General features: G+C 38.4%; 1 protein-coding gene and 1 long non-coding RNA gene across 2 annotated transcripts; both read right to left on the reverse strand.

Moving 5' to 3' along the window:
- Positions 1–16,470: 16,470 nt before the first annotated feature.
- On the reverse strand, positions 16,471–16,761 carry LOC149575095 (uncharacterized). Its single transcript, XR_016360277.1, has 2 exons — positions 16,654–16,761; positions 16,471–16,566 (listed from the first exon to the last, which is right to left on the reverse strand). It is a non-coding gene; the product is annotated as an uncharacterized LOC149575095 (long non-coding RNA).
- Positions 16,762–22,650: 5,889 nt separating this feature from the next.
- LOC149575096 (uncharacterized) lies at positions 22,651–24,271 on the reverse strand. Its single transcript, XM_089814957.1, has 3 exons — positions 24,078–24,271; positions 23,761–23,792; positions 22,651–23,310 (listed from the first exon to the last, which is right to left on the reverse strand). Exons 1-3 carry the CDS (start codon positions 24,133–24,135, stop codon positions 23,041–23,043), a joined length of 360 nt encoding a protein of 119 aa, XP_089671083.1. The 5' UTR covers positions 24,136–24,271; the 3' UTR covers positions 22,651–23,040.
- Between the last annotated feature and the right edge of the window lie 2,543 nt (positions 24,272–26,814).

Here is a 26,814-nt window from a genome sequence, read left to right on the forward strand (position 1 = left end):
GAGAGGGGAGAGAGGAAGTGAGAAAGAGTAGGGGTGGCAGAGAGAGTATAGGATAGGAGATAGAGGAAATGTGAGAGAGTAGGGGTGGCAAAGAGAGTACAAGATGCAAGAGAGAGGAAGTGTGAGAGAGAGAGTAGAGGTGGAAAAGAGAGAGTATGGGATGGGGGAGAGAGATTGAAAGTAGGGGATGGGAGAGAGAGGAAGTGTGAGAGAGAGTACAAGTTAGGAGAGAGAGATTGAGAGTAGGGGATGGGGGAGAGAGAGAGTAGGTGGTGGGAGATGGAGTGGGAGAGGAAGAGCGAGAGAGAGGAGGATGGGAGTGCATGTGTGTGAAAGAGAGAGAATAGGGAATGGGAGAGGGGGAAGATAGAGTAGCTTGAGAGAGAGTAGGGGATGGAAGAGAGAGTAGGCGATGGGAGAGGGAGTGGGAGAGGGAGAGAGAGAGGGGGGATGGAAATGTGTGTAAGAGAGAAAGAGAGAGAGTGTGAAAATGTAAGAGAGGATAGGGGGTAGCAGAGAGAAAGTAGAGAGGGAGAGAGTGAGAGAGAGAGAGAGAGTGAGAGAGAGTGAGAGTAGGCAGTGGGAGAGGGAGAGCGAGTGAGAGAAGAAGTAGAGGATGGGAGAGGAGAGAAGGGGGATGGGTGTGTGTGAAAGAGAGAGAGTAGGGAATGAGAGAGGGGAGAGAGAGATAGAGAGAGTAGGGGATGGGATAGAAAGAGAGTAGGCAATGGCAGAGGGAGTGGGAGAGGGAGAGAGAGGGTGGATGGAGGAGAAAGAGATTAGGCAATGGTAGAGGGAGTGGGAGAGGGAGAGAGAGGGGGGATGGAAGTGTGTGTAAGAGAGAAAGTAGGGGATGGGAGAGAGTGTGAGAGAGAGTAGGGGTGGCAAAGAGAGAGAGTGAGAGTAGGGGATGGGAGAGAGAGGGAGAGAGAGAGAGAGAGATAGTAGGCGATGGGAGAGGGAGTGGGAGGGAGAGCGAGAGGGGGAATGGAAGTGTGTAAGAGAGATAGAGTTGGGGATGGGAGAGAGTAGGCAATGGGAGAGGGAGTGAGAGAGAGGGGGGGGGGGAATGGGAATGTGTATAAGAGAGATAGAGTAGGGGATGGGAGAGAGTGTGAGAGTTTGAGAGAGAGTAGGGGGTGGTAGAGAGAGCTTGTATAGGATGAGAGAGAGAGAGAGAGAGAGAGAGAGAGAGAGAGAGAGAGAGTATGAGAGAGAGTAGGGGATGGAAGAGAGAGAGTGAGAGTAGGGGATGGGAGAGAGAAAGTAAAGAGGGAAAGAGAGTACTTGAGAGAGAGAGATAGTAGGTGGTGCAAGAGGGAGTGGGAGAGGGAGAGAGAGGGGGGATGGGAGTGTGTGTGACAAATCTAGAGAGTAGGGGATGGGAGAGGAGAGAGAGAGGGGGGATGGGAGTGCGTGTCTATGAAAGAGAGAGAGTAGGGGATGGGAGAGGGGAGAGAGAGAGTAGGGGATGGGGGAGAGGGAGTGGGAGAGGGAGAGAGAGAGAGGGGGAATGGGAATGTGTGTAAGAGAGACAGAGTAGTGGATGGGAGAGAGTGTGAGAGTGTGTGAGAGAGTAGGTGGTGGCAGAGAGAGCTCGTATGGGATGGGAGAGAGAGAGAGTGAGATTAGGAAATGGGAGTGTGAGAGAGAGTAGGGGATGGGAGAGAGAGAGAGTGAGAGTAAGGGATGGGATGGGAGAGAGAGAGAGAGAGAGTAGAGAGGGAGAGAGAGAACTTGAGAGAGAGAGATCTAGTAGGCGGTAGGAGAGAGAGAGGGAGAGAGATAGGGGGATGGGAGTGTGCGTGATAGATGTAGTGAGTAGGAGATGAGAGAGAAGAGAGTGGGGGGATAAGAGTGTGTGTGTCTGTGAAAGAGAGAGAGTAGGGGATGGGAGAGAGTGTGAGAGTGTGAGAGAGAGTAGGGGGTGGCAGAGAGAGAGTACAAGATGGGAGAGACAGAGTGAAAGGATGGGAGAGATAGAGTGAAAGGATGGGAGAGAGTGAGAGAGAGAGTAGGGGGCGGTCGAGAGAGAGAGAGAGTATGGGATGGGAGAGATAGAGTGAAAGGATGGGAGAGAGTGTGAGAGAGAGTAGGGGATGGGAGAGAGTGTGAGAGAGAGTTGGGAATGGGAGAGAGAGAGAGTAAGAGTAGGGGATGGGAGAGAGAGAGTAGAGAGGGAGAGAGAGAACTTGAGAGAGAGAAATAGTAGGTGACCTGGGAGAGGGAGTGGGAGAGGAGGAGAGAGAGGGATGGGAGTGTGTGTGAAAAATCTAGAGAGTAGGGGATGGGAGAGTAGAGAGAGGGGGGATGGGAGTGTGAGTGTGTGTGTGTGTGTGTGTGTCTGTGAAAGAGAGAGAGTAGGGGATAGGAGCGAGTGTGAGAGTGTGAGAGAGAGTAGGGGGTGGCAAAGAGAGAGTACGAGATGGGAGAGACAGAGTGAAAGGATGGGAGAGAGTGTGAGAGAGAGTAGGGGATGGGAGAGAGTGTGATAGAGAGTTGGGAATGGGAGAGAGAGAGAGTAAGAGTAGGGGATGGGAGAGAGAGAGTAGAGAGGGAGAGAGAGAACTTGAGAAGGAGAAATAGTAGGTGACCTGGGAGAGGGAGTGGGAGAGGAGGAGAGAGAGGGATGGGAGTGCGTGTGACAAATCTAGAGAGTAGGGTATGGGAGAGAAGAGAGAGGGGGGATGGGAGTGTGAGTGTGTGTGTGTGTCTGTGAAAGAGAGAGAGTAGGGGATAGGAGAGAGTGTGAGAGTTTGAGAGAGAGTAGGGGGTGGCAAATAGAGAGTACGAGATGGGAGAGATAGAGTGAAGAATGGGAGAGAGTGTGAGAGAGAGTAGGGGATGGGAGAGAGTGTGAGAGAGAGTTGGGAATGGGAGAGAGAGAGAGAGTAAGAATAGGGGATGGGAGAGAGAGAGTAGAGAGGGAGAGAGAGAACTTGAGAGAGAGAAATAGTAGGTGACCTGGGAGAGGGAGTGGGAGAGGTTGAGAGAGAGGGATGGGAGTGCGTGTGACAAATCTAGAGAGTAGGGGATGGGAGAGAAGAGAGAGGGGGGATGGGAGTGTGAGTGTGTGTGTGTGTGTGTGTGTCTGTGAAAGAGAGAGAGTAGGGGATAGGAGAGAGAGTGAGAGTGTGAGAGAGAGTAGGGGGTGGCAAAGAGAGAGTACAAGATGGGAGAGACAAAGTGAAAGGATGGGAGAGAGTGTGAGAGAGAGTAGGGGATGGGAGAGAGTGTGAGAGAGAGTTGGGAATGGGAGAGAGAGAGTAAGAGTAGGGGATGGGAGAGAGAGAGTAGAGAGGGAGAGAGAGAACTTGAGAGAGAGAAATAGTAGGTGACCTGGGATAGGGAGTGGGAGAGGAGGAGAGAGAGGGATGGGAGTGCGTGTGAAAAATCTAGAGAGTAGGGGATGGGAGTGTGAGTGTGTGTGTGTGTGTGTCTGTGAAAGAGAGAGAGTAGGGGATAGGAGAGAGTGTGAGAGTGTGAGAGAGAGTAGGGGGTGGCAAAGAGAGAGTACGAGATGGGAGAGACAGAGTGAAAGGATGGGAAAGAGTGTGAGAGAGAGTAGGAGGTGACAGAGAGAGAGAGAGAGAGTACGAGATGAGAGAGACAAAGTGAAAGGATGAGAGAGAGTGTCAGAGAGAGTATGGGATGGGAGAGAGTGTGGGAGAGAGTTGGGGATTGGAGAGAGAGAGAGAGTAAGAGTAGGGGATGGGAGAGAGAGAGAGAGTAGAGAGGGAGAGAGAGAACTTGAGAGAGAGAGAGATAGTAGGTGGTGGGAGATATAGTGGGAGAGGAGGAGAGAGAGGGATGAGAGTGCGTGTGAGCGATCTAGAGAGTAAGGGATGGGAGAGGGGGGAGAGAGAGGGGGATGGGAGTGTGTATCTGAAAAAGAGAGAGTCTAGGGGATGGGAGAGAGGAGAGAGAGAGTAGCGGATGGGAGTGTGTGTAAGAGAGAGTAGGGGATGGGAGAGACTGTGAGAGAGAGTAGGAGGTGGCAGAGAGAGCGAGAGTAAGAAGTGGGAGAGGGAGGATGGGAATGTGTGAGAGATCTAAAGAGTAAAGGATGGGAGAGGGGAGAGAGAGAGAGTGTAGGGGATGGGAGAGGGGAGAGAGAGTAGGAAGAGAGAGAGAGTAGGGAGAGAGAGAGAGTAGGGAGGGTGGAGAGTGATGTGTTCTAATATAGTGTGTACGCGCTATAGTTCATACACGCTATAGCGCGTACGCACTATGTGAAATCACCTAAAAATGGTCAAAAAGAAACTTTGGGGCCCATTTCATTCATTCTCTACTTTTTTTCTGTTCTGCACTCTGTTATCCTGACAGAAATTGTGGGTTTCAACATAGCAAACATTCTTTCAAAGTGGCAAACACTATTTCAAGCTAACAAACACTATTTCAAGGTGGCAAACACTTTTGGAAGCTAACAAACACCAAATTCAATCATTGGATACATGATTTGAAGACTTTTTGAATATTCCTTGTATAGAAAAGGTTAGTGCAATCTATTTTAAATATTGGTTGTTGATATATAGATACAAATTTGATTATAATTTGACATGTTGTTTAATATATAGTGAATTCATTGAAATTTGTATGTTTCAATGAAATGTTATTTCGAAATGGTTAGAAATTTGACAAGTCATTTTATATATATATTGTGTATTCATTCAAATAATTATAATTTTTATATGTATTTGAATAATTTGTAATTTACACATTTTAAGTAATTCAAATGTTTGAATAATTTGACATGTAGAAATCATCATCATGCCAAGGAAGAAACCAAAAAATCAAACAAATGAAGATAGGGAGAGAGATTTGGCAATTAAAAGAGATAAAATGAAATTACTACGTGAGCAAAGAAAATTGCAAAGCAATAATGAAGAATTGACTTTCGAAGAGGATCAAGAACCACCGGTACCAAGAAACAAAGAGGAAGAATTGGAAAGACAAAGAGAACGAATGAGACTGTTACGCTCAAGAAGACAATTGAATTGTGAAGCTACACCATCTTCTAATGTTGGAGTCATATCGTCCGCTACACCATCTTCCAATGTTGAATTCATATCGTCCTCTCATGTTGAAGAGACACCAATTTGTAGATCCGACGATATACACACTCCATCATGTCATGTTGAAGGCACAACATCAACACATCAAGTAGGTGATATTCCATCTTTTGCATCTTATTGCCAAGGCACATCATCTTCGGTTCAAGGTACGCAATACACTCAACCTTATGTTGATGTTCAACATGTTGAGAGAATTGAAGAGATTATAACACCTTCTAGAATTCATTTTAGAAGACCAAAATATTTGATTGATATTGATAGTAACATTTTGATATCAATGCTTGACAAGATTAGCAAGCGTACTTGTCAAAGAAAAGTTAATCGTATGTGGAGATTATTTTTTGATGAATTAAATATTACAGGTCAATGCCAATTATTTGTTGAAATGATGAGGAATTTAAAATTTAGGCCTATCATGAAGATTCTTGGGCTAAGAACGGTGGATGATTCAAATGAAAAAAACATTGTAAAGAATCTAATGAATGCTTATGACAAAGTGGGTTCTAAATCACGCACCAAAGATAGTAATATCGCAAGACGAGTACTTACATCGACAATAGTAAGTAGCCAAATGAAGAAAGCTCGACTCATGAGAAAGACAAGCAAAACATTAAAAATTGGTAGAGGTACTCTAAGGAGAGCCATGCTAAGGCGTGAGAGATTGGAAGATCCACCAAAAAATGAGTTATGGACATTTAGCGGTAGACTACCGCGAAAGGATAAAGAAATTAGTGAAGCCTTGAAATCATTGATCGAAGATTTTTGGAAAAATAACACACGTGTTTCCCCTAATCAAAGAGATGTTGTAAGAAGGAGGATTGGTAGCCAAAATCATGAGCCACATGCAAAACATTTTTTGGACACAACTCAAACACAATTTTTTGCAAAATTTTTTGGTATGTATCCTCAAATTCGAATAAGTCAAAGATTTTTTGAGATGGGAAAACCTTTTTATGTGAAGATAAATCACACACACACAACTTGTTGTTGTAGGATACATATTGAATTTTCTAACCATTTTGATGTTTTTAGGCATATATGCATAATTTTGCATTCTCAGTTTGTTTTGCAGGATTGTGACATAAATGAACCACCAAGATCTTCAAGAAAATTCATATCCAACATTTTATGTGAAATAAAGGATGACCAAAAATTTTACAAGACATCATGCTTGGATGGTACGTGCTTATTTTGTGGTTCTTTGCAACTTTTATCAACTTGTCAACATATGGATAGTACACATGCAATTGGAAATGAAATAGTAGATTATGGAAAATTTAAGACAGTGACATATGCTCTAAAAGATGGGAAACATGGTAAAAGATGTGATTTAGTCATTGAAAAGATTCCAGTGTATGAGTTCATGAAGATTTTTCGTGAAAACATTATTTACGAGTATGCAAGGCATACCCATAGAGCTCGATGGCTGGATTTGCAATTCAAGTTGTGCAAGGATACGTTTCCACTGGATACCATTGTTTCGGTTGTAGATTTCGTAGAGAACTACACACTACAACCACAAAATGAGGTGCAAGCAAAGTATTATACTTCTCAACAGGTTTCCATATTTGTTCACATAACATTCATGCATTCACCTACAAGTACAGAGGATGATAGGAAGATTTTGAGGGAGTACCATTTTTACATCAGCGATGATCGATCACATTCTACGGAGTTCGTACATGGTTGTTTTCAACTATTTTATGGAGATTTGGCTAATAGGGGCATCACATATCGTCAGCACATTATTTGGTCAGACAATTGTGCATCTTAATTCAAGAATGCACGGATGTTCTATTGGTTGAGCAGGATGCACAAGTTGTGTATAATTCAATACATGTGGAATTTCACAGAGGCTAGTCATGGAAAGGGAGAGCACGATGGTGCAGGCGCATGCATCAAAAGAGCCTTAGCTCATGAAGAACTAAAGTACAAAGATGGAGCAATATTGACAGATGCAAAATCCATCGTCGAGTGGTGTAATGCTACAATGGGTCCAAGTAAGGAAGGTGAGTCTACGGTTCGTAGATTTTTTTGGTTGATAGATAATACTAACATTGCACCATATCAGGATTGTTGCACACTAACATGATTCAGTGAGTTGCACTCTTTTAGAAGCTCTGATGCAAGTTCATGGAGTATCCACACACGAAAAATGGCATGCTATTGTCCATCATGTGCAGAGGAAAATTGGGATGACTGTGAGTCGACTGAATGGGTGGACAAATGGGATATACGGGTTTTGGACCCAATTGACACCTATCGTCCCTCACAAGCACTAGAAATGGTACAGATGGAATCGTCTATTGACTTTGACCGCTTGTCTGATCTAGTGCAACCTGGTAATATATATATTTATATATCTTTGTAATTTCAATATGTAACTTTATAACTTTTACGCAAGTATTTTCTGAATTAATGACCGCATTTTGTACATTTGTCACTACAGGCCATGTTTTTGCTGTTATTGCACCTGAAGATAATGAAGAAGGGACAGATTATTATTTGTGTCATTGTGTTCAAACCAAACAAAAATTGGATCACTCGGTTATAGATGGTGAAGGTTTAGAGTACCATTTCGGTGCGGTGGTTGTAACCGGCACATGGCTTAGACGATATTCTATGAAGAACCCTAACTTGTGGTTATTCAAGGATTGGCAAACAGAGAGGAAGATTCTTCATTATTCAAATCTTGTTGTCGCATAAAATGTCCACTTGATAAAATATGGTGGAAAACCACATAATAAGAATCTTTGGAGAGTTCGCGAGTCAAACCACAAGGCAATACTTGAGACATTAAAATGTCGAGCAGATCCAGTTGGCTCATTAGATTGAATACAGAGAGAGGGAGAGAGAGAAAGAGTGATCAACTAGATCCAAATACATTGTTGCAACCTCTTCCCCAAGACTGTCCACATGAATAAGGTAGACCGTATTGTTATGATGCGTAAGTGATGAGATTTAGTTTAAATCATAGATTTTATGTTTTGATTTGTTTAGAATCTAGATTTTATGTTTTGATGTCTCCAATTTTTTTAAAGCTAGAACAATATTTTTCATATTTTCTTATTGTGATGATATTTTTCTTTCATTGCATGTTCTCTTGGATGACAAGAGGGAGAGAAGAAAAATAAGTAGATTTCCAAACAGCCAGCCACCCTTCTTCATGTAATTTATTCATTAAAGGTAAAAGTCCCATTTCCTTTGTTTGGCTTTGGTATTTGGTTATTTAAAGTCATTATTCTAGTTGGACCTTCATATGTTTGAATTTGGGATTGTTTAGTGTCTATTTGTTATGATTATATTGAATTATTAATTCTACGATGTTTCTATTATTTAATTATTTAAAATAAATTAAAACTTTTTGTATAAAATTATTATTATTTATTTCTATCTATTTGTTATGATTATTTCTATTATTTATAATTAATTAATTCTATAATATCTCTATGATGAACTATTTATATTTCTAAACTTTACATATTTTACGCCATGACCAACAATCAAACTATTATAACAATACAAATACATTTAAATAGTAATGTAAGAATGGTTTAGTTCACATAAAAAATAAGTCTATCTTAGATATTCTAAATACATCACAAAACTTTATCGCTTCAAAAAAATTCAAATTTCTCCCATCTACTTGAGTTGCCATCAATTGTCCATAAAACTGGGAAAGGGAATAGGTGCTATGCTCCCAATCCCAACATCCTCCTGTCCACTACTAGATGTGTGTAATGTAGGATTCAGCTCCATCAACTTAGTCATTTTTTTCACTAGTTGATTGGGACTCTCACCATTTGTTGCCAACTATGGTGATAATGCTTGGGGTTACACTTATTAAGTAAGAATATTTCCTAATCTAGGGATTAGAGAATTGAACATATCAGAATGTGATTTATGCTATGGGAGAAGAGGTATGTTGGGCATACTAATTGATTCTAGGGCTAGTGCAATTACATCTCCTTCCACTAGTGTTGTAAATATAATTTCTATAGTTGTTGAAGGTGCACCTCCAATATTTGGTCTATATATCTTTCAAACATTTAGATTATCCTCTCTTTCTTTCCTCTTCTATTCCTTTAGTGCAACCTTCTCCGCAACTCATTTTCCCCTCTCTATAGCATATAAGATCTCATTTCTTGCAATCTTTTCCTCTCTCCCATCTTTCCTATCCCTGATCTTCTCCTTCATGTAAAGTGCATTAGCCTCAAATAACTTCTTAGTCTCTCTTGTTCCTTAGAATTTTGTATCCTTTTCCTTGGTAGCTATAGGAATCTACTGGGTAAACCACTATGTTGTTTTCTGTCTAGTGGCATGTAACGTATAAAATCATCATCTCCATCATAGTCATTTTGGGCCTGGGTATCAAAAAATTGTTAACTATTTATTTCATCATGGTTGCCACCATTTTCAAAGCATTATATGACGTCCTTGGGGTCAACATGTGGTGGGGATGGAATTAAAAGGGAAACATTTTCATCCCCACAAGTATTTGGTTACCCAAGGTCTGTGACAACCTCCTACAACCAATCTGGTTGTGAATCTTGCATTAGCAAGCTTAATATAATATCAATGTTTGTTTTATGCTCAAGGTTTTATCTCCTATAATAGTCCACTGGCTGGTTCAGGTTTTCTGGTTGGGTATTTTTAGGTGCAATTGTACCTAGTCCCTTCATATTTTGTCCATAACTCCTCAAAAAAGTGTTAATTGGTTCATCTAATAAGCCATTGATTTTTAGGAAGGATTCAATAGTGATTTCCTCCCCCTCTCTTTACAACTCGTCAATATTTGCATCATCTACAGTAGTTGTTTCTTGCAACTCATCTCTTACACTTTCTCAATTTTGCCTCTTCTAGGCTTGTTCCAACTAGCCCTTGCCAGTCCTAAACTATTGGGTGATTAAAATACCCTTTTCCTCACTCTAAAATATACTCCAAAACCAACTACACTTGTTTTGTAAAATATCACTCAAAACTAGCTATTTCAGTCTGCCAACTAGGCCTAGTTTGAGGCCATTTACAAAGCAACTCACAATCCCTTGACTTTTGGAACTCCCATGACCCAAAAAAGTCTTAAGAAACGACTCAAATGCAAGGATTCTTTTATTTTTTTGGTCTCATGATCAACTTTACAATGGTTTTTACAAAACCCTCCTTTCTAGCCCCTTTACCCTAGGGCTTTCTAGAACTCTTACTTTGCAACATCTCTAGAACCCCAAAATGGTTCAACCACCTTCACTTTGGTTATATTAGATGACTTCAAACATAAAATGCAACTCTTGTTTGGAGAAAACACTAAATCCACCTTGGGAGCAATCACATACCCCTTTTTATGCACTCAAATTTTAGGGAAAACTATGCAAATACTTCTTAAATGGTTTCAACACTCGACTTTTCAGATGGAAATGGTTATTATAGACTCAAACCAACAAGAAAAATCCCAAACTTGAGGTTTCTCAACACTCAACAATCAAATTTCAAAACTATTACCAACACTTACTACTAGGACAATTTCTAGTTTTAATGGTCAAACTCCCAAACCATACAAAGGACCCCCCGCTATTTTTTCATTTTTAAACACTCTTTTTGGAGACCTACAATAACCTCTCTCACTTTTTGGAGATCACACTCCGTTTTCATTTTACGACGCCATCTCGGGTGATGCTAAAACTTGCAATGTCGGCTAGTACAAAGTTGCCAACTGCCAAATCTCTCTCACCTTTCCTTGTGGGATCGAACTGTCTACTCTGTTAGCTCCGTGTGGTTGGGTAAACCCTATCCCCAACCTCGTCCTATCCCCTTCAGTTCTCAAACGTTCTCAGGCATGCCAATCCAGAATGTCCCCAAGGGTCACTAAATGCCATAGGGCTGTGATCTTTGACGAGGCATATCTCGGAGCTCGTGCGAGGTATGGATGCGATTCTAGTTCCTATAGGACCATGTTGCAAAGACCTACAATAAACTCTCTCACTTTTTGGAGATCACACTCCATTTTTGTTTTACAATGCCATCTCGGGTGATGCTGAAACTTGTAGTGTGGGCCAGTTCAAAGTTGCCAACTGCCAAATCTCTCTCACCTTTCGTTGTGGGATCAAACTGTTTGCTCCGTTAGCTCCGGGTGGCTGGGTAAACCCTATCCCCAACCTCGTCTTATCCCCTTCAGTGCTCGAACGTTCTCAGGCACGCCAATCCGAAATGTCCCCAAGGGTCACTAAATGCCATAGGGCTACGATCTTTGACGAGGCATATCTCGGAGCTCGTGCGAGGTATGGATGGGATTCTAGTTCCTATAGGACCATGTTGTGGAGACCTACAATAAACTCTCTCGCTTTTTGGAGATCACATTCTGTTTTCATTTTAGAACGCCATCTCGGGTGATGCTAAAACTTGTAGTGTTGGCTAGTACAAAGTTGCCAACTGCCAAATCTCTCTCATCTTTCGTCGTGGGATCAAACTGTCTCCTCCATTAGCTCCGGGTGGCCGGGTAAACCTTATCCCCAACCTCTTCCTGTCCCCTTCAGTGCTCGGACGTTCTCAGGCACGTTGAACCAAAATGTCCCTAAGGGTCACTAAATGCCACAGGGCTGCGATCTTTGACGGGGCATATCTCGAAGCTTGTGCAAGGTATGGATGCAATTCCAGTTCCTACAAGACCGTGTTGCAGAGACCTACAATAAACTCGCTCACTTTTTGGAGATCACACTCCATTTTTGTTTTACAACGCCATCTCGGGTGATGCTGAAACTTGCAGTGTGGGCTAGTACAAAGTTGCCAACTGCCAAATCTCTCTCACCTTTCGTCGTGGGATCGAATTGTCTGATCCGTTAGCTCTGAGTGGCCAGGTAAACCCTATCCCCAACCTCATCCTATCCCCTTTAGTGCTCGGATGTTCTCAGGCATGCCAATCCGGAATGTCCCCAAGGGTCACTAAATGCCATAGGGATGCGATCTTTGACGAGACATATCTCAGAGCTTGTGCGAGGTATGGATGCGATTCCAGTTCCTACAGGACCGTGTTGCGGAGACCTACAATAACCTCTCTCACTTTTTGGATATCACATTCTATTTTTATTTTACAACACCATCTCAGGTGATGCTGAAACTTGTAGTGTTGGCCAGTACAAAGTTGCCAACTGCCAAATCTCTCTCATCTTTCGTCATGGGATCAAACTATCTGCTCCATTAGCTCCGGGTGGCCGGGTAAAACCTATCCCCAACCTTGTCTTGTCCCCTTCAATGCTTGAATGTTCTCAGGCACACCAAACCAGAATGTCCCTAAGGGTCACTAAATGCCACAGGGCTGCGATCTTTGACGGGGCATATCTCAAAGCTCGTGCAAGATATGGATGAGATTCCAATTCCTACATGAATGTGTTGCAGAGACCTACAATAACCTCTCTCGCTTTTTGGAGATCACATTCCATTTTCATTCTACAATGCCATCTCGGGTGATGTTGAAACTTGTAGTGTTGGCTAGTACAAAGTTGCCAACTACCAAATCTCTCTCATCTTTCGTCATGGGATCAAACTGTCTGCTCCATTAGCTCCAAGTGGCCGGGTAAAACCTATCCCCAACCTTTTCTTGTCCCCTTCAATGCTTGAATGTTCTCAGGCATGCCAAACCAGAATGTCTGTAAGAGTCACTAAATGCCACAGGGCTACGATCTTTGATGGGGCATATCTCGAAGCTCGTGCAAGATATGGATGAGATTCCAATTCCTACAGGACTGTGTTGCAGAGACATACAATAACGTCTCTCACTTTTTGGAGATCACATTCCGTTTTCATTTTACAATGCCATCTCGGGTGATGCTGAAACTTGTAGTGTTGGCCAGTACAAAGTTGCCAACTGCCAAATCTCTCTCATCTTTCGTCGTCGGATCAAACTGTCTGCTCCATTAGCTCCGAGTGGCCGAGTAAACCTTATCCCCAACCTCTTCCTGTCCCCTTTAGTGCTCGAACGTTCTCAGGCACGCTGAACCAGAATGTCCCTAAGGGTCATTAAATGCCACAGGGCTGCGATCTTTGACGGGGCATATCTCGGAGCTTGTGTGAGGTATGGATGCGATTCTAGTTCCTATAGGACCGTGTTGTGGAGACCTACAATAACCTCTCTCACTTTTTGGAGATCACACTTCATTTTTTTTTTACAATGCCATCTCGGGTTATGCTGAAACTTGCAGTGTGGGCCAGTACAAAGTTGCCAACTGCCAAATCTCTCTCACCTTTCATCATGGGATCGAACTATCTGCTCCGTTAGCTCTAAGTGGCCAGGTAAACCCCATCCCCAACCTCATCCTATCCCCTTTAGTGCTCGAACGTTCTCAGGAACGCCAATCCGGAATGTCCCCAAGGGTCACTAAATGCCATAGGGCTGCGATCTTTGACGGGGCATATCTCGGAGCTTGTGTGAGGTATGGATGTGATTCTAGTTCCTACAGGACTATGTTGCGGAGACCTACAATAACCTCTCTCGCTTTTTGGAGATCACATTCTGTTTTCATTTTACAACACCATCTTGGGTGATGCTGAAACTTGTAGTGTTGGCCAGTACAAAGTTGCCAACTGCCAAATCTCTCTCATCTTTCATCGTGGGATCAAACTGTCTGCTCCATTAGCTCCGGGTGGCCGGGTAAACCCTATCCCCAACCTTGTCTTGTCCCCTTCAATGCTTGAATGTTCTCAGGCACGCCGAACCAGAATGTCCCTAAGGGTCACTAAATGCCACAGGGCTGCAATCTTTGACGGGGCATATCTCGGAGCTCGTGAAAGATATGGATGAGATTCCAATTCCTACAGGATTGTGTTGTAGAGACCTACAATAAGCTCTCTCACTTTTTGGAGATCACATTCCATTTTCATTCTACAATGCCATCTCAGGTGATGCTGAAACTTGTAGTGTTGGCCAGTACAAAGTTGCCAACTGCCAAATCTCTCTCATCTTTCGTCATGGGATCAAACTATCTGCTCCATTAGCTCTGGATGGCCGGGTAAACCCTATCCCCAACCTCTTCCTGTCCCCTTCAGTGCTCGAACGTTCTCAGGCACGCTGAACCAGAATGTCCCTAAGGGTCACTAAATGCCACAGGGCTGCGATCTTTGACGGGGCATATCTATGGGCTGTCAATACTTCGACTATACTTTAAGTCAACGATTATCAATATGTGAAAAAATGGAACTCGTTGTATTTTGAAGTACTGAGAAGATGACCTTGCCCTTCCCCAGGAGTTTTAGAAATGGGAGACATTAGGTAAGAGAGTGAAAATGTTACTATCACTTAAATGCACATGACACAATTGGAAATGCAAATTTTGATGGTAATCATTTTGTGATAAGGGAGAGACTAGGGATGATCATTGTTACTATCTCTTTAGTAGTGGAATTTTGTTTTCTCTTGAATTTGGTGGTGGGGGATCAGTGGTAAGACTCCTTGGATATTCCTTCTTATGATGTTAGTGACAAGTGTTGCTCTTTGAAAACACTTGTACAATCTTTTTTAAATTATTAGATAAAAATAGAGAATTGTAAGTATTAAACATGATTAGCCTTTAGTTCCTAGAAGATCTTTATTTCCCCATCAATGCATTTAGAAAGTTAAGTTTGAAGAAGATCATAAATAGAAAAAATTAGAGAAGCGATTTAAACATTTATATTGATTGGAAACATGTGAGTCTTGAGTTTCCTCTACCTTTTAAAGAACGTTCCTTAGCTAGCAGACCTAATTCCACATTCCATAAGACTGTCATTGCGCTAAAGATTTAGGAAACCAACTGCTCTAAGATAAAGCTTCCCGGTCAATAATAATCTAGCCTATTGAGGTACATAATACTTCTCAATTAAACTTGTGTTAATTCAGTATTAATTTTGTAATTAACTACAATTTCAATATCTGTGTACAGGGGGTGACTGAGAAAACTATTTGAGGTCCAATTTGAAAATATATTTGTAAGGATCTCGATCAAGGTTCACAACTTTGATGATTAATACATTCATTCAGGCCAGAACCTCACTACAAAAAAATAATATATAAAAAAGGTAGTGAATAACGTCATGTCTAGACCCAAATCAACCAATGAAAGTCAAATTAGCATAATGTGGAACAACAATATATGCATTGAGTGGGTTGTCATAAAAAAGCTTCATAATAAAATTCATGTCTAGAATTAAAAGACCTTAAAGAACATTTATGCTTGTAACACAAATGGCCATTCAAAACTGAATATGATTACAATATGTGAAATAGCATTACAAGAACTTGTAATGCTCTTGTGAACATCGTGTTAATTCTTGTAAGAATCCCTAAGATGCTTGTTATACTCAAAATTTTGTTGAAATTGAATTAATTTTTATCCTGTCGGTTAATTGGCTTAGGGTGATATATGCTTCTTGGATGGAATAATGAGTTCATGATTAACTCTGTATTAAGATTCATAGCATCTTCTAGTTATTTGCAAAGGAAATTTATAAATTACTTGCTAATGTCATATGGCTTGCTTGAGAAAGATGTCTGTGTTCTTATTGATGGGTACTAATGACTATCCACATTTAGTTCTTTAATATCCTATTTGACAAGCTTTCCATAGACATTTCTTTGCCATACTAAGTATTTTTGAAAACATATTTGAGTAGGACTATAGTAGATACTACTAGAAACAGCTTCTTTGCAGTTTTTGAGAAATACTAATAAAGCAAAAAAGAACATCTACTAGTTGGTAGACATAATGGCAACTCTCTAGCAATTGAATTTAATTTCATACATGCACATATCTAATTTAATGTCATACATGAACATATCTAATTTAACATCATACATGAACAAACATATAATATAAAATGATAACCAATAATGTCATATACACTAACAAACACATAATATATTATGATAACCAATAATGTCGTATATGAACAAACATATCATATATTAACCAATAATGTCATACATCAAATATGTCATACATCAAATATAGAATGTCATATGTACATCAAATGTGTATCGAATATGTCTCTCAGATGCCTATATACATGGGGAAGGAAACAAGTCTCTCGACGTCCTCTGCCGTCGTGTGGAGGGAGACAGTGGAGATGACGGGGCCTTCCTGACACGCTCACTTGACCTCTTGTTGAGGCTCTTCTCTAGGTCCAACTAATACAAAGAAAGTAGATATGAATCAATATTTATTATATGTTGAAATCAAATATATGTACTCACAAAATCAATTATTTTCTTACCGCCAACAAATAGTCACTCTGTAAGTCCACCTCAAATGCTCATGGATGATTAGGCGTGACAAGACCCTACAACAATTCAATAAATATAATCACTTATAAATAACATTAGAAATTTTGAGATTAACTATTATAAAAAAAAACTAAAACGAATAAAATTCTTTCATACCTCCGTCAGTGGCTGTGAGCTAGCCACAGCTGCAGCCACTCCACTATCAACAGACTGTCGCAGATGAGGAGGTGTGTCCAACATCATGAGCTGCACGTCATACAATACACATTATATCTAACATGAAACATGGAATAAAATAATCAAATGAATTAAATTAACATGAAACAACTGTACCTGTGTGAAGCTCGTATGATGTCTCTGCTCTGCATCTGTGGTAAAGGTTGAGGGTCCTGTGGAGAACTGATGCACATGCATATTTTTTTTGGTCAATCCTTAATATGATTACGTAATAAATATATGTATTAATTAAAATGATTAAATTGATACATACCTCAGGACTCGTCAAAGGGACAAAAAATGGGCTTGGAGGATCACTGCTAGGCCCAGGAACACTTTGACCCTAAATTTTGAACAATGTCAATAAATCCTAATTAATTAATCATTCACTATACGTATGAAATGTGATCAAATTAGTAATTTACCTATGTGTCAATGCTAAATGTCTCATTCAGGAACTGATCGGTGACAAGCCCATCATCTGCACCATCTCCGACATGAGTGTCAAATGTGCATAGGGATCCACATGAAGTGCACATGTGACCACGATGTATAGAAGGCTCCCCCTCAACTAATGGGCTTGTGGAATGGATAAGGGTCTGTGTCAAAGCATTAATGGTCCCTAGAGTGCTGGCCTCTACATGTTCTTTCACAACTGAAGGAATAATTACATGCTCACGCTGTGGATGGACCACGGGTGCCCTGACTACATTAGGGTCACGACGTGCTCCGAGCCTCTCAAATGATGACCCCCCACCTCTACCCTGGGAGTCTAACATATCAAAATAATTGGGGATCTCCCCAAGGACAAACTCACAATATAATTTCTTCAAAAAATACATGGGGACCTCGTGATTGTTGCAAGGAGGGGCATCAAAAACCATCCACCATCTATCCCAAAAATTATTTCTAATAGCATCATGTATGCACCAATGGATGGGGAATCATTTAGTACCCTCTCTAACAGTATTTTGCTCACCGGGTTTTCTAAATAATGCACGTATACTACCTTTTGGTATTTCCTTTTTTTTAACATCTTCATAGGACAATTTATTTGCATAAAATCTTTTTTGTTCATCCCTCTTAGCTCACCAAATATCTAACTGACCACTAACTGAGGCTATCTGAGTGTTAATGGATTCAAGGGATGATGCCAATTGAGCCCTCATTGGATTGGTTTGTCCGAATTCTTTCAACCGAGCAATGATTCCTTCTAATTCAGTTTTGCCTCTCTCTATTTCATTTCTTAGATTTTCTTGTGTGCCTAGTGGAGGTCTTGCAATTGGTTCGGGTTGTGGAATTTGTTCTTCTTCTTGAGGAGGGTTTTGGTTTTGGGGTTCTTGAGGGTTTTGATGTTCTTGTGGATTTTCTGGTTGATTATGAACATTTCCTGATAAAAAATCAATTGAAATTCAAATAAATAAACCAATCTAAATGAAATTTGTAAAAACCCTACAAAAGAATATAAAAAACTTACAAAACAATATGAAAAATATATCAAACAATGCAAAGTTAGGTTTATATCACTTACGACGTCGTCGTGGGTGCGCTTGTGGTCTTGGATTTCGTCGACGAGCAGGCATTTTGGCAAATGGTGGTGCAAATGTTGAGTCTTCAACTCGCGTACGTGCTGCTCGCTGTAGGAGTAAAAGAAAATGGTAATGAAAATGATGGGCTGCGGGTTTGCAGCCCATCATACATACTTTTTATTTTTTAGAAAGTGCGTATGTGCTATAGTGCGTGCACGCTATAGCGTGTACACGCTGTTTAAAATAGGAAAAAAAAATTTGTTGTCACCTTTTTGGCACCACAACTCGGTGCATATGTCCCTATAAGTATCCATGATGTAATGTTTAGAGATTAAATCAAGAAGAGATCATACTTGATGTAATATATATTGAATGGACCAATTATATACATGACATTTAATAAACACATTAATAATAATGGATGAATCCCCTTCAACATGTAACTTAGCTATAGAAAGTGATTTTTCAAGTTCCAAATCAAAAAGTAAGGCCAAGGCCTCAACTTTGTTATTAGTACACTAAGGGAGAGAAGATGATTTAGTTGCAAGCACATGACCTATAACTTAGCTATAGAAAGTGATTTTTCAAGTTCCAAACCAAAAAGTAAGGCCAAGGCCTCAGCTTTGTTATTAGTACATGGAGGGAGAGAAGATGATTTTGTTGCAATCACATGACCTTTAAAATCTCTAATGACTATGCCATAGAGAAAGTTGCCTGGATTTCTTCCAGAGGCCCCATCAAAATTGAGCTTGAAATAACCCTCACTTGGAGGAATCCACTTGGTTTCTTCTCAGATAAGAGGAATCTTGGATGAACACAATCGAGCAAGAAGATGAGGAAAAAGTAAACCCTTCCACCAATGAATAACATAGCTATCCCAAGGAGAAAAAGCATGATGACCCTTATATTTACTTACTGAAGCAATAACAAGCTCAACAATTGATCTCTCTAATCCTTCCAAAAATTGAGGGATTGGAGATGACATCTGTCTAAAAATTCTCTTGTTTCTTTCCCACCAAATTGCCCATACTATAGATGTAGGGATGCAATTCCCAAGATATGAAAACATTGATTTAGAGTATAATATTGGCCATGCTTGGAATAAATCCCATAGAGAATTAGGTGATGGCATATGGAAATTAAGCTTATTAAGGACAAAATACCAACAATCTTGGGCAAAAGGGAAGTTTAAGAGGAGGTGATCTGTTGTTTCTATAACTTGCAAATAGAGCACATAGTTAAAGGGATAAGAAATGTTTAATCTATGAAGATGATCACTAGTTAAAATTTGATTCTTTAATGCAAGCCATGCAAAGCATGATTCTTTAATGCAAGCTATGCAAAGCATCTTACTTTTGGCAGAATTAAGCTATTCGAACTAAATTTAAAAGCACAATATGTGGTCTGATTAAACTGGTTGTGTTGGAGAGCTAAGTATCCTAGTTTAATAGAGTATTTACAACCCAAAAGAGGCAATCTAGTTGATTAGACATAAAAACATTCCTTTCAGCTAGTACTTGTTTGAACAAAGCAACCTGATTGTGGGATATAGGAAGAATTGAGGGGTCTTGCCAAATGACTAGCCTTGTGAATCTATGAATAGCCGAGACATAATTAGAAAATGATGTCCCCTAAGCTTGAATCACTATGTTTGAGAAATCCTTTAAAGAATCAGTAGTGGCAAGGGGGGGAACCCTTTCCATGAATCAAACCAAAAATTGACACCATCCCCATTGTTCATTTGTCATGATATGAATGAAGTAATAACTTCTTGAGAAGTCATCATGAAATCCCAAATGAGAGACCCCTTTGGCAGGTCTAGCATAGTAAGAACTCTGAAAGGTTCCAAAATATCTAAATATTTCTCTTGTAAAAGGTGACACCATTTGGTAGAGAATTTTTCAATACATTTGCCAAACAAGTTTAGCACCAAAAGTCCTATTCCTATTGGTAATGTTGGGTAGTTTGACACCTCTTGTTCTATAAGAGGCTGACATGGCATGAATAGAAATTAGAGGTATTTTCTTCTGACCATTGATATTATCTAACCAAAGAAAGGTGCGGATTAAAGTTTCAATTTGAGAGATGATGCCTTTGGAGGCTAAAATCTTAGTTTCTTGTATTTGCAAGCACCTTATAGAGATATGTGGAACAAAAATAAATAAAAAACATGTCTACTATTTGACATTATGTCTAATAGTTTCTACAAATTATCAGAGCAAATCAATTCCATTCTAGCTAAAGAGTCACAATGTAATTTCCAAGTGGGCTTTTATTTGTATAACCATTTTTTCAAGGCCATAGATGTATTTCAGTGCACAATAGTGGAGACATTGGTTTTGATTCAAATGAATTTTCTTATTGTCTTTTGAACTTAATTTTAAAGGAAATTTTAAAATATTTTATAGTTGGAAAAAAAATGCCTCAATCAAAAAAAATCTTTCAGCTATGACATGCTTTGTCAAATCTTGAAGGAAGCATTGTGATATTTTCTGATTAGTTCTTAAATGTAATCATTTCATTCATTTTCAAAGTATTTGTTTCTGCAGTTTAAGGTTGGCATTTTCATAAATTTTAATAAAATATAAGGAAAAAAATGGATGAGTTTAAGTGATATATTTCAGTTTTGTTTGAATATAGTTATTTAAATTTAAAAAAATTAAGTCAATTTTGATTATTTATTTTTTAATCAGTCTTTAATGTGTGTTATTTACAACAACATCAATTATATTTCTACCAAGTCTTTATGTTGATTCCTTCATATAAAGTATACATATTGTAGTGGTTTGTTATGACTTTTTTGGGTCAAGGATCACTATTTTACATATTGTCTGTGTTATTTTTAAGCTTTTACACTTAAGGCCTATTTAGTTGCTGGAATTAGAATAGGAAAATAGGAATATGTTTTCTATTTTCCATTTGGTGCATCAACTAGAATAGGGAATAGTAATACATATTCTTATCTTGTCCCTAAAATGAGCTTATGTCCATTCCAAAAAATAGTTGTTATTGGAATGGTCATTCCTATACTCAATTCTTATGCATGCAACCAAATAGACCGTTAAAGTTTTTGGTCGTTTGAGATCAGCTCTTTGATTTGGTTGATCTATCTATTTTGTTATTATTTTATACTTGGATCAGATACTTCCAAAACAAATATTTGTATGTTGTACTAATGTCTTATTTAATATTCCCAATCAAATCTTAATCCTGAGGACAGAGATCCCAAAAAAGTTGTCTTTCATTTCTGTTGAGGTTTGATTGCATTCTAGATTGAACATGCATGACAACCGTGAGGGCTCATGTAGAAGTGATTATGTTGAATTAATGCATTTACTTTTGAACACAACTAAATAATGGTATAAGTATCTAAACATGTGATGATCATAATGTGAAATGCTCTATATTAATACAAGTGATGAAAGGATATTATTAAATTGTTTACATCCATGTATTTTTCATTTTTGTAATATTTCTTCCATACCTACATTGTTTTCTTCTTCCCTCTATAAAGCTAATATTGTCCAATGAAAGTGACTAAAGTAAATGTGCAATCTTTATTGTTGAGTGTTGGTGGTTGTGGAGGGATTGTTCTCCCTCTCCTCTATTGTTTTTACCCAATGTTGTCAGAGCCACACACTCAGCCAAACTTGATTCCTCGTGGGCTCCTCGTGGGCTCTTTAAGAGCCTTTCAACTTCATCAATAGATCAAGGATCCACCTCACATAGATTCCTTTCCACCACTTGTTTCAACTTGATGTTACTTTTGTGTTGGACCGCCTTCTAATCCCACTTTATCTTATCATAGCACATGTCTTATTAAAATTATCATACTGAATTATTTATTTTAAATTATTGTTGATATCAAAATAATTACAATAATTGAACTATGATTTAGAAATTATTATTTTTTATTGATCATAATAATGAATATATAAATTTTTTTAACTAATTCAATATATTTATAAAATAAATATTTTATTTTTCAAAAATCTCTTCTTTTTAATAAAAGTTTTCACCATTTATATTTGTATCAAATCAAATATTCTATATAGAAACTCAAAATTTAACTATATAACAATATATAATATACATAATAGTAATTTATTTAATTTTTTCCTTTACATTCATAATTTATACACTAAATCAAATCTCCAATATAATCAATAGATATATTATTTGTTATTTTGAATTAATTTCCAAAGCAACATATTATATCATCACTTTAAATCTTTTCATTTATGTATTAGATTTGAATTACATCCAATAAGCACTGAATTTGGTGCAACAACCCTGTACAGAATCTGCTCAACTGCTGAGCCCTCTAGACTACACAGGGTTAAGTGAAGCTAATGTTTTTGGGCCCAGCTGTCTGAAATGTTCATATCAGTTTCTTACTTAATATGATGAGATTTGAGAGCTAAGGGGCTCTCAGTAATGGCTGACTGGTTGTATCAGAGATAGTCGGCCATTAATATACAGCTCCATGGGTTAGATGTTATTCAAAATCAATGAGTTTTGATGAAATGACAAATGTAAAGCTAAATGGTATTAGGAAAATATATTATTTTCAAGACAAATTGAATTTATCATGGAAACATATGAATATTGAACTTGAAATTTTAAACTTGAGCAAAGTGGTCATGAGGAAAATGGCTTCCTCTTATAGTAGCTAGGCAAACAATACAAATGCATCCAAGGCAATTACAAGTTCTGGATGTGAATGAATAGAAGCCAAATGGCTTATGGGTTATCATTCAAACATATAAATATGAACTTTCAGCATGGTGGTCATATTCTATTCTTCTTGCATAAGATTAATGGCTTCACCTTATAGTAGCTAGGCAAACAATGCAATGCCAAAGATGGCATCCAAAACAATTACACTGAGTAGAAGCCAAATGTTTTATGGGTTATCATTGAAACATATAAATAATGAACTTCCTCTTACAGTAGCTAGGCAAACAATGTAATGTCAAATATGGCATCCAAGGCAATTACAAGATTTGGGTGTGAATGAACAGAAGCCAAATGGCTTATTGGGTATGTTACAAACAATTTTGTAGCAGCAAGGGGAAGAGACACACTTCTTCTTTGACCCTCCACAACAAGTACACATTGAACATAATTGAAAGCTTCCAAGATTTCTTCTCCTCTCTGTCTCATTTACCAACATCATCAGTGGAACATCTTGTTTTTCTGCTGGTTCAAATAACTCTCCCTCTACATTTACTTCCACAAGTGCCTGCAATAAAGATTAACATAGTTTAATATCATCATCAAACTTTTTATTATTTAGTTCTAAACCACAAAGTAGGGTTGATGTTAAGGTCTATTTGGCTGCAGGAATAGGAATAGCTATTCTGGAATACTTATTCTAGAATAGAAAATGGGGCTACGTATCCCTGTTCTCTGTTTGGTTCAGCCAATATTTGATGGGAATTCGCAGACCTCAAAATTTATGTTTTCTAAAATAAATAAAAGTGGAATAGGAATACGTATTCCAATAACACCTATTTGGGTGGAATTGTAAAACCCCATTTTTGGGCCAAAATTGAAATACGTATTCTATTTTACTTCGTATTCCAATTTCAATTTGGTGCATTCAAATGAAAAATTCAAAATTTTAAGAATTTACATATGCCTATTCTGCTCCTGTTGCCAAACGACCCCTTATTGGTTAAGAATCAAATACCTGATCACTTGGGCTTTGAGAAAAACATTCACCTGATATTAAACACACAGAGAAATTTGAATAAGAAGATATATTAAATCCAAGAAGACAGTTGCATACATTTTTTATTTGTGTTATTGATAGATGAGAACATCTAAATACAAATTTGACAAGATAATAATGGATGAATCATTAAGAATTTCTTACAGTCTTGTTTCTGATAATGAATCAATGAAAACAATTAGAAACAAAGATTAAAAATACAAAGGAAGCTATGATATATCTACAAGATGATAGTTTTTTTGATAGATAATCTACAAGATAAGAGTTATACTAACCTTGTGTCCAGACCATAACTAGCATTACAGAAATGATCTTCAACATGGAGGAAACCATTGTTATGCAGAGCTAATGTTGATCTCAAATTCATTGACCTCAAAGAAAAATTGGTAAGGCCACTGTTGGGTAAATGGGTGGTATGAGAGATTTATGTGTGAAAGTACGAACTTTTGGGGTTGTCTGTTATGAGGAGAGTCAAGAACAGGTGTGGAAAAAGTGTGAGGTTACGCCAACCAGAGAAAACGTGTTTTCTACATTAATCCCTTTCAATCAAAATTTACAAGGAAATAGATTTGAAGTGCGTTGAACTTAGGATATAAAACAAACGGCGCCATGCCTTTTCTGAATGCATGAACTAGTTTTTTTTAGCGGTTTGACTTGACGTTTTGAGTTCACATAAAGGAATCATGTGAATCTTCTTCACATTTTACGTGTGCATGACAGGTTGAGCTTTATATGAAACTCCTGAATCTTTTGGTATCATAAATATCAAAGATGTGGTTATGTTTTCTTTTAGATGTATTTTTAATAAATTTTATAGGTCAAAATTTGATCTTAATGTTTTCTATATACTAAAAATAATCATGGCGTGATATTTATGGAACGGTTTAAATATCACATACTAAGCTTATTTTCTAGACTAAAAGTGTTAAATAGTCAAAGTTGTTTTTTTTCCAAGCTTAACTCTTCTCTTAGTGTATGATGTTTAAGGGTGGCCAATGTTTACGAGTCTTAGATATCTTTACTAACCCTCTCTCTTGTCATGTCGATTCTTGTACTCACTTAAATATCTTTATTCACCCTTTCGTGTTGTATTGATTTTCCTTTTGATTCACCCTCTCCTTTTTATCCTGCACGTCACCTTCTCAATGGTCCTTTAAGTGTCTTTCTTCTGCTTATTTTTATATTTGTTGTCATGTCATTTAAGTATCTTTATTTTCCTATTTGTATTCTAATATGCCTGTCTATTAGTTCTTTTTGGCTCTTTGTTGACTCTTTTGTTATCTATGCTCGTGATTTTGCCTTTTTATTTGATACTTTGACTTAGCCTCCTTGATCCCTATGTTTCTATTATTGGTTGAAACTCTTGTAGATGTCAAGTGTCTATTTCCTTTGCTGCCTTAAGAAAGTCTATAGATTTAATTTGTTATAGGTCCTACTTCATGGACAAGATTTCTTGTTGCTTTATTTTAAAGTTGGCTTGTAGTTTGATAAAGTTTCCTCTTTAAAAAATATGTTTTCTTGGGTAAGTTTGTGATTGTTATCCATTGTCTCTTGCCATTTGTCATTATTCATTTATTCCAAATATTTTAAACCTCCAAATCTCCTCTTTAATTTATGGATTTGAGAACCAAGTTAAGGGGGTTGAGGTAGGGATATATTGATCAAACTTTCTTTCACCATTAGCCTTCCCTTATATTTCCACCTCTTTTTTCTTCATTCCCTTGATGTTTTTATATTGGTGATTCTTCAAACATACCCTTTCAGCTTGGTTTGTCAAGGTTTTCATTGATTTTTTTCTTTGTATTTATTTTTTCTTGTGTTCCATGTTTGAATAAAGCTTATTTGTTAGCATAAATGGTGATGATATTCCTACGGGGAAGTATCCTAGCATTGTTGGAGCATTGGGGAGATTGTTAGCATGATTGTGTGTTGCATTCATGACTGTGTTTGTTGTTGATGTCAACATACTAATGATTTTGTAATGATTAATAGTGTAGTAGACAGAGATTGAGTGTAGTAGACAGAGATTGAGGTTGTGCAATTTGAGGATTGAAGATGTGACTATGCACAGTTTAGGACATGTTCTATAGAGAGACCTGATGATGTAGTTAAGTGCACATGCAAAAATATGAAGATAGATGACAATTATTCAAGATTTATTGAAGATGGCGTTCTAACAGAGTTCCTAAGAAGTGGTTACTATTGTTTTGATTATATCTCCTAATAGAGATCGAATCTGGTTAAGTGCAATTGTACAAAGGTAGAAAACATAACAAAGATGGCATGGCTTATCACACTAAGTATGATATTGCATGTGTCAAGGATTGTGAAGACTGTGAGTTGACAATGATATGTAATTGTGAAAAGGTGTAATGTAACATGTATTGGATTATCTTAATATGGTCCTATATTGATTATAAATTGAGAAAGCCTCAAGGTCAACTCAATAATTAGTTTGAGGACTTAGTATAAAGGAAAGTTATTTTCCTTGGTTGTAAGTGTGGATATAGTGGTTGTAAGTGAAATTCATGTAATGCAAGTGTGTGAACTTGGATTTGAGATCCAGTGAGCCTGGTATTGAATATCTTGATATTAGAGAAGTGTTTGGTGTGGTTAAGGCATGAAGAGCTAACAAAGAGACTGTATTTGGCAAAGAGGTTGCAATGGATAGTTAGAAAATGAGCTTGATGGTCTTGCCCATGAAGTTGTTTGGGCAGTGGGTCCTTTTTCCTTCCACAACTCCTAACATGGTTGGTATCTCCTCACAAGGATTCAAAGTCTCCTAATAGGTACTAATATATACTAAATGTAATTCATTGAGTCCCAACAAGATCCATTCTCTTACAAGGAACTTATATATTAGTACATCATCTTGTGGGTACCATCCCCACCGAGGTTTTCCCTCTGATCAAGGACTTCCCTAGTTAACAAATCTAGTGTTATTATGTATGGTTATCTTCTTGTGGTTGTTGCACTTATTGATTATATGTTTCAGAATTAATAAGGTTAATA

This window comes from Cupressus sempervirens, chromosome 2, assembly GCF_028749045.1.
Source record: "Cupressus sempervirens isolate cs-2001-9-10 chromosome 2, ASM2874904v1, whole genome shotgun sequence".
Taxonomy (NCBI): Eukaryota; Viridiplantae; Streptophyta; class Pinopsida; order Cupressales; family Cupressaceae; genus Cupressus; species Cupressus sempervirens.

Coding starts and splice junctions, on each gene's coding strand:
- LOC149575096 (XM_089814957.1), bottom strand. CDS start 24,135: ATGGTTTCCTCCATGTTGAAGATCATTTCTGTAATGCTAGTTATGGTC. Junction 23,793..24,077: donor AGTTATGGTCTGGACACAAG/GTTAGTATAACT, acceptor GTTTAATATCAG/GTGAATGTTTTTCTCAAAGC. Junction 23,311..23,760: donor CTCAAAGCCCAAGTGATCAG/GTATTTGATTCT, acceptor TCTTTATTGCAG/GCACTTGTGGAAGTAAATGT.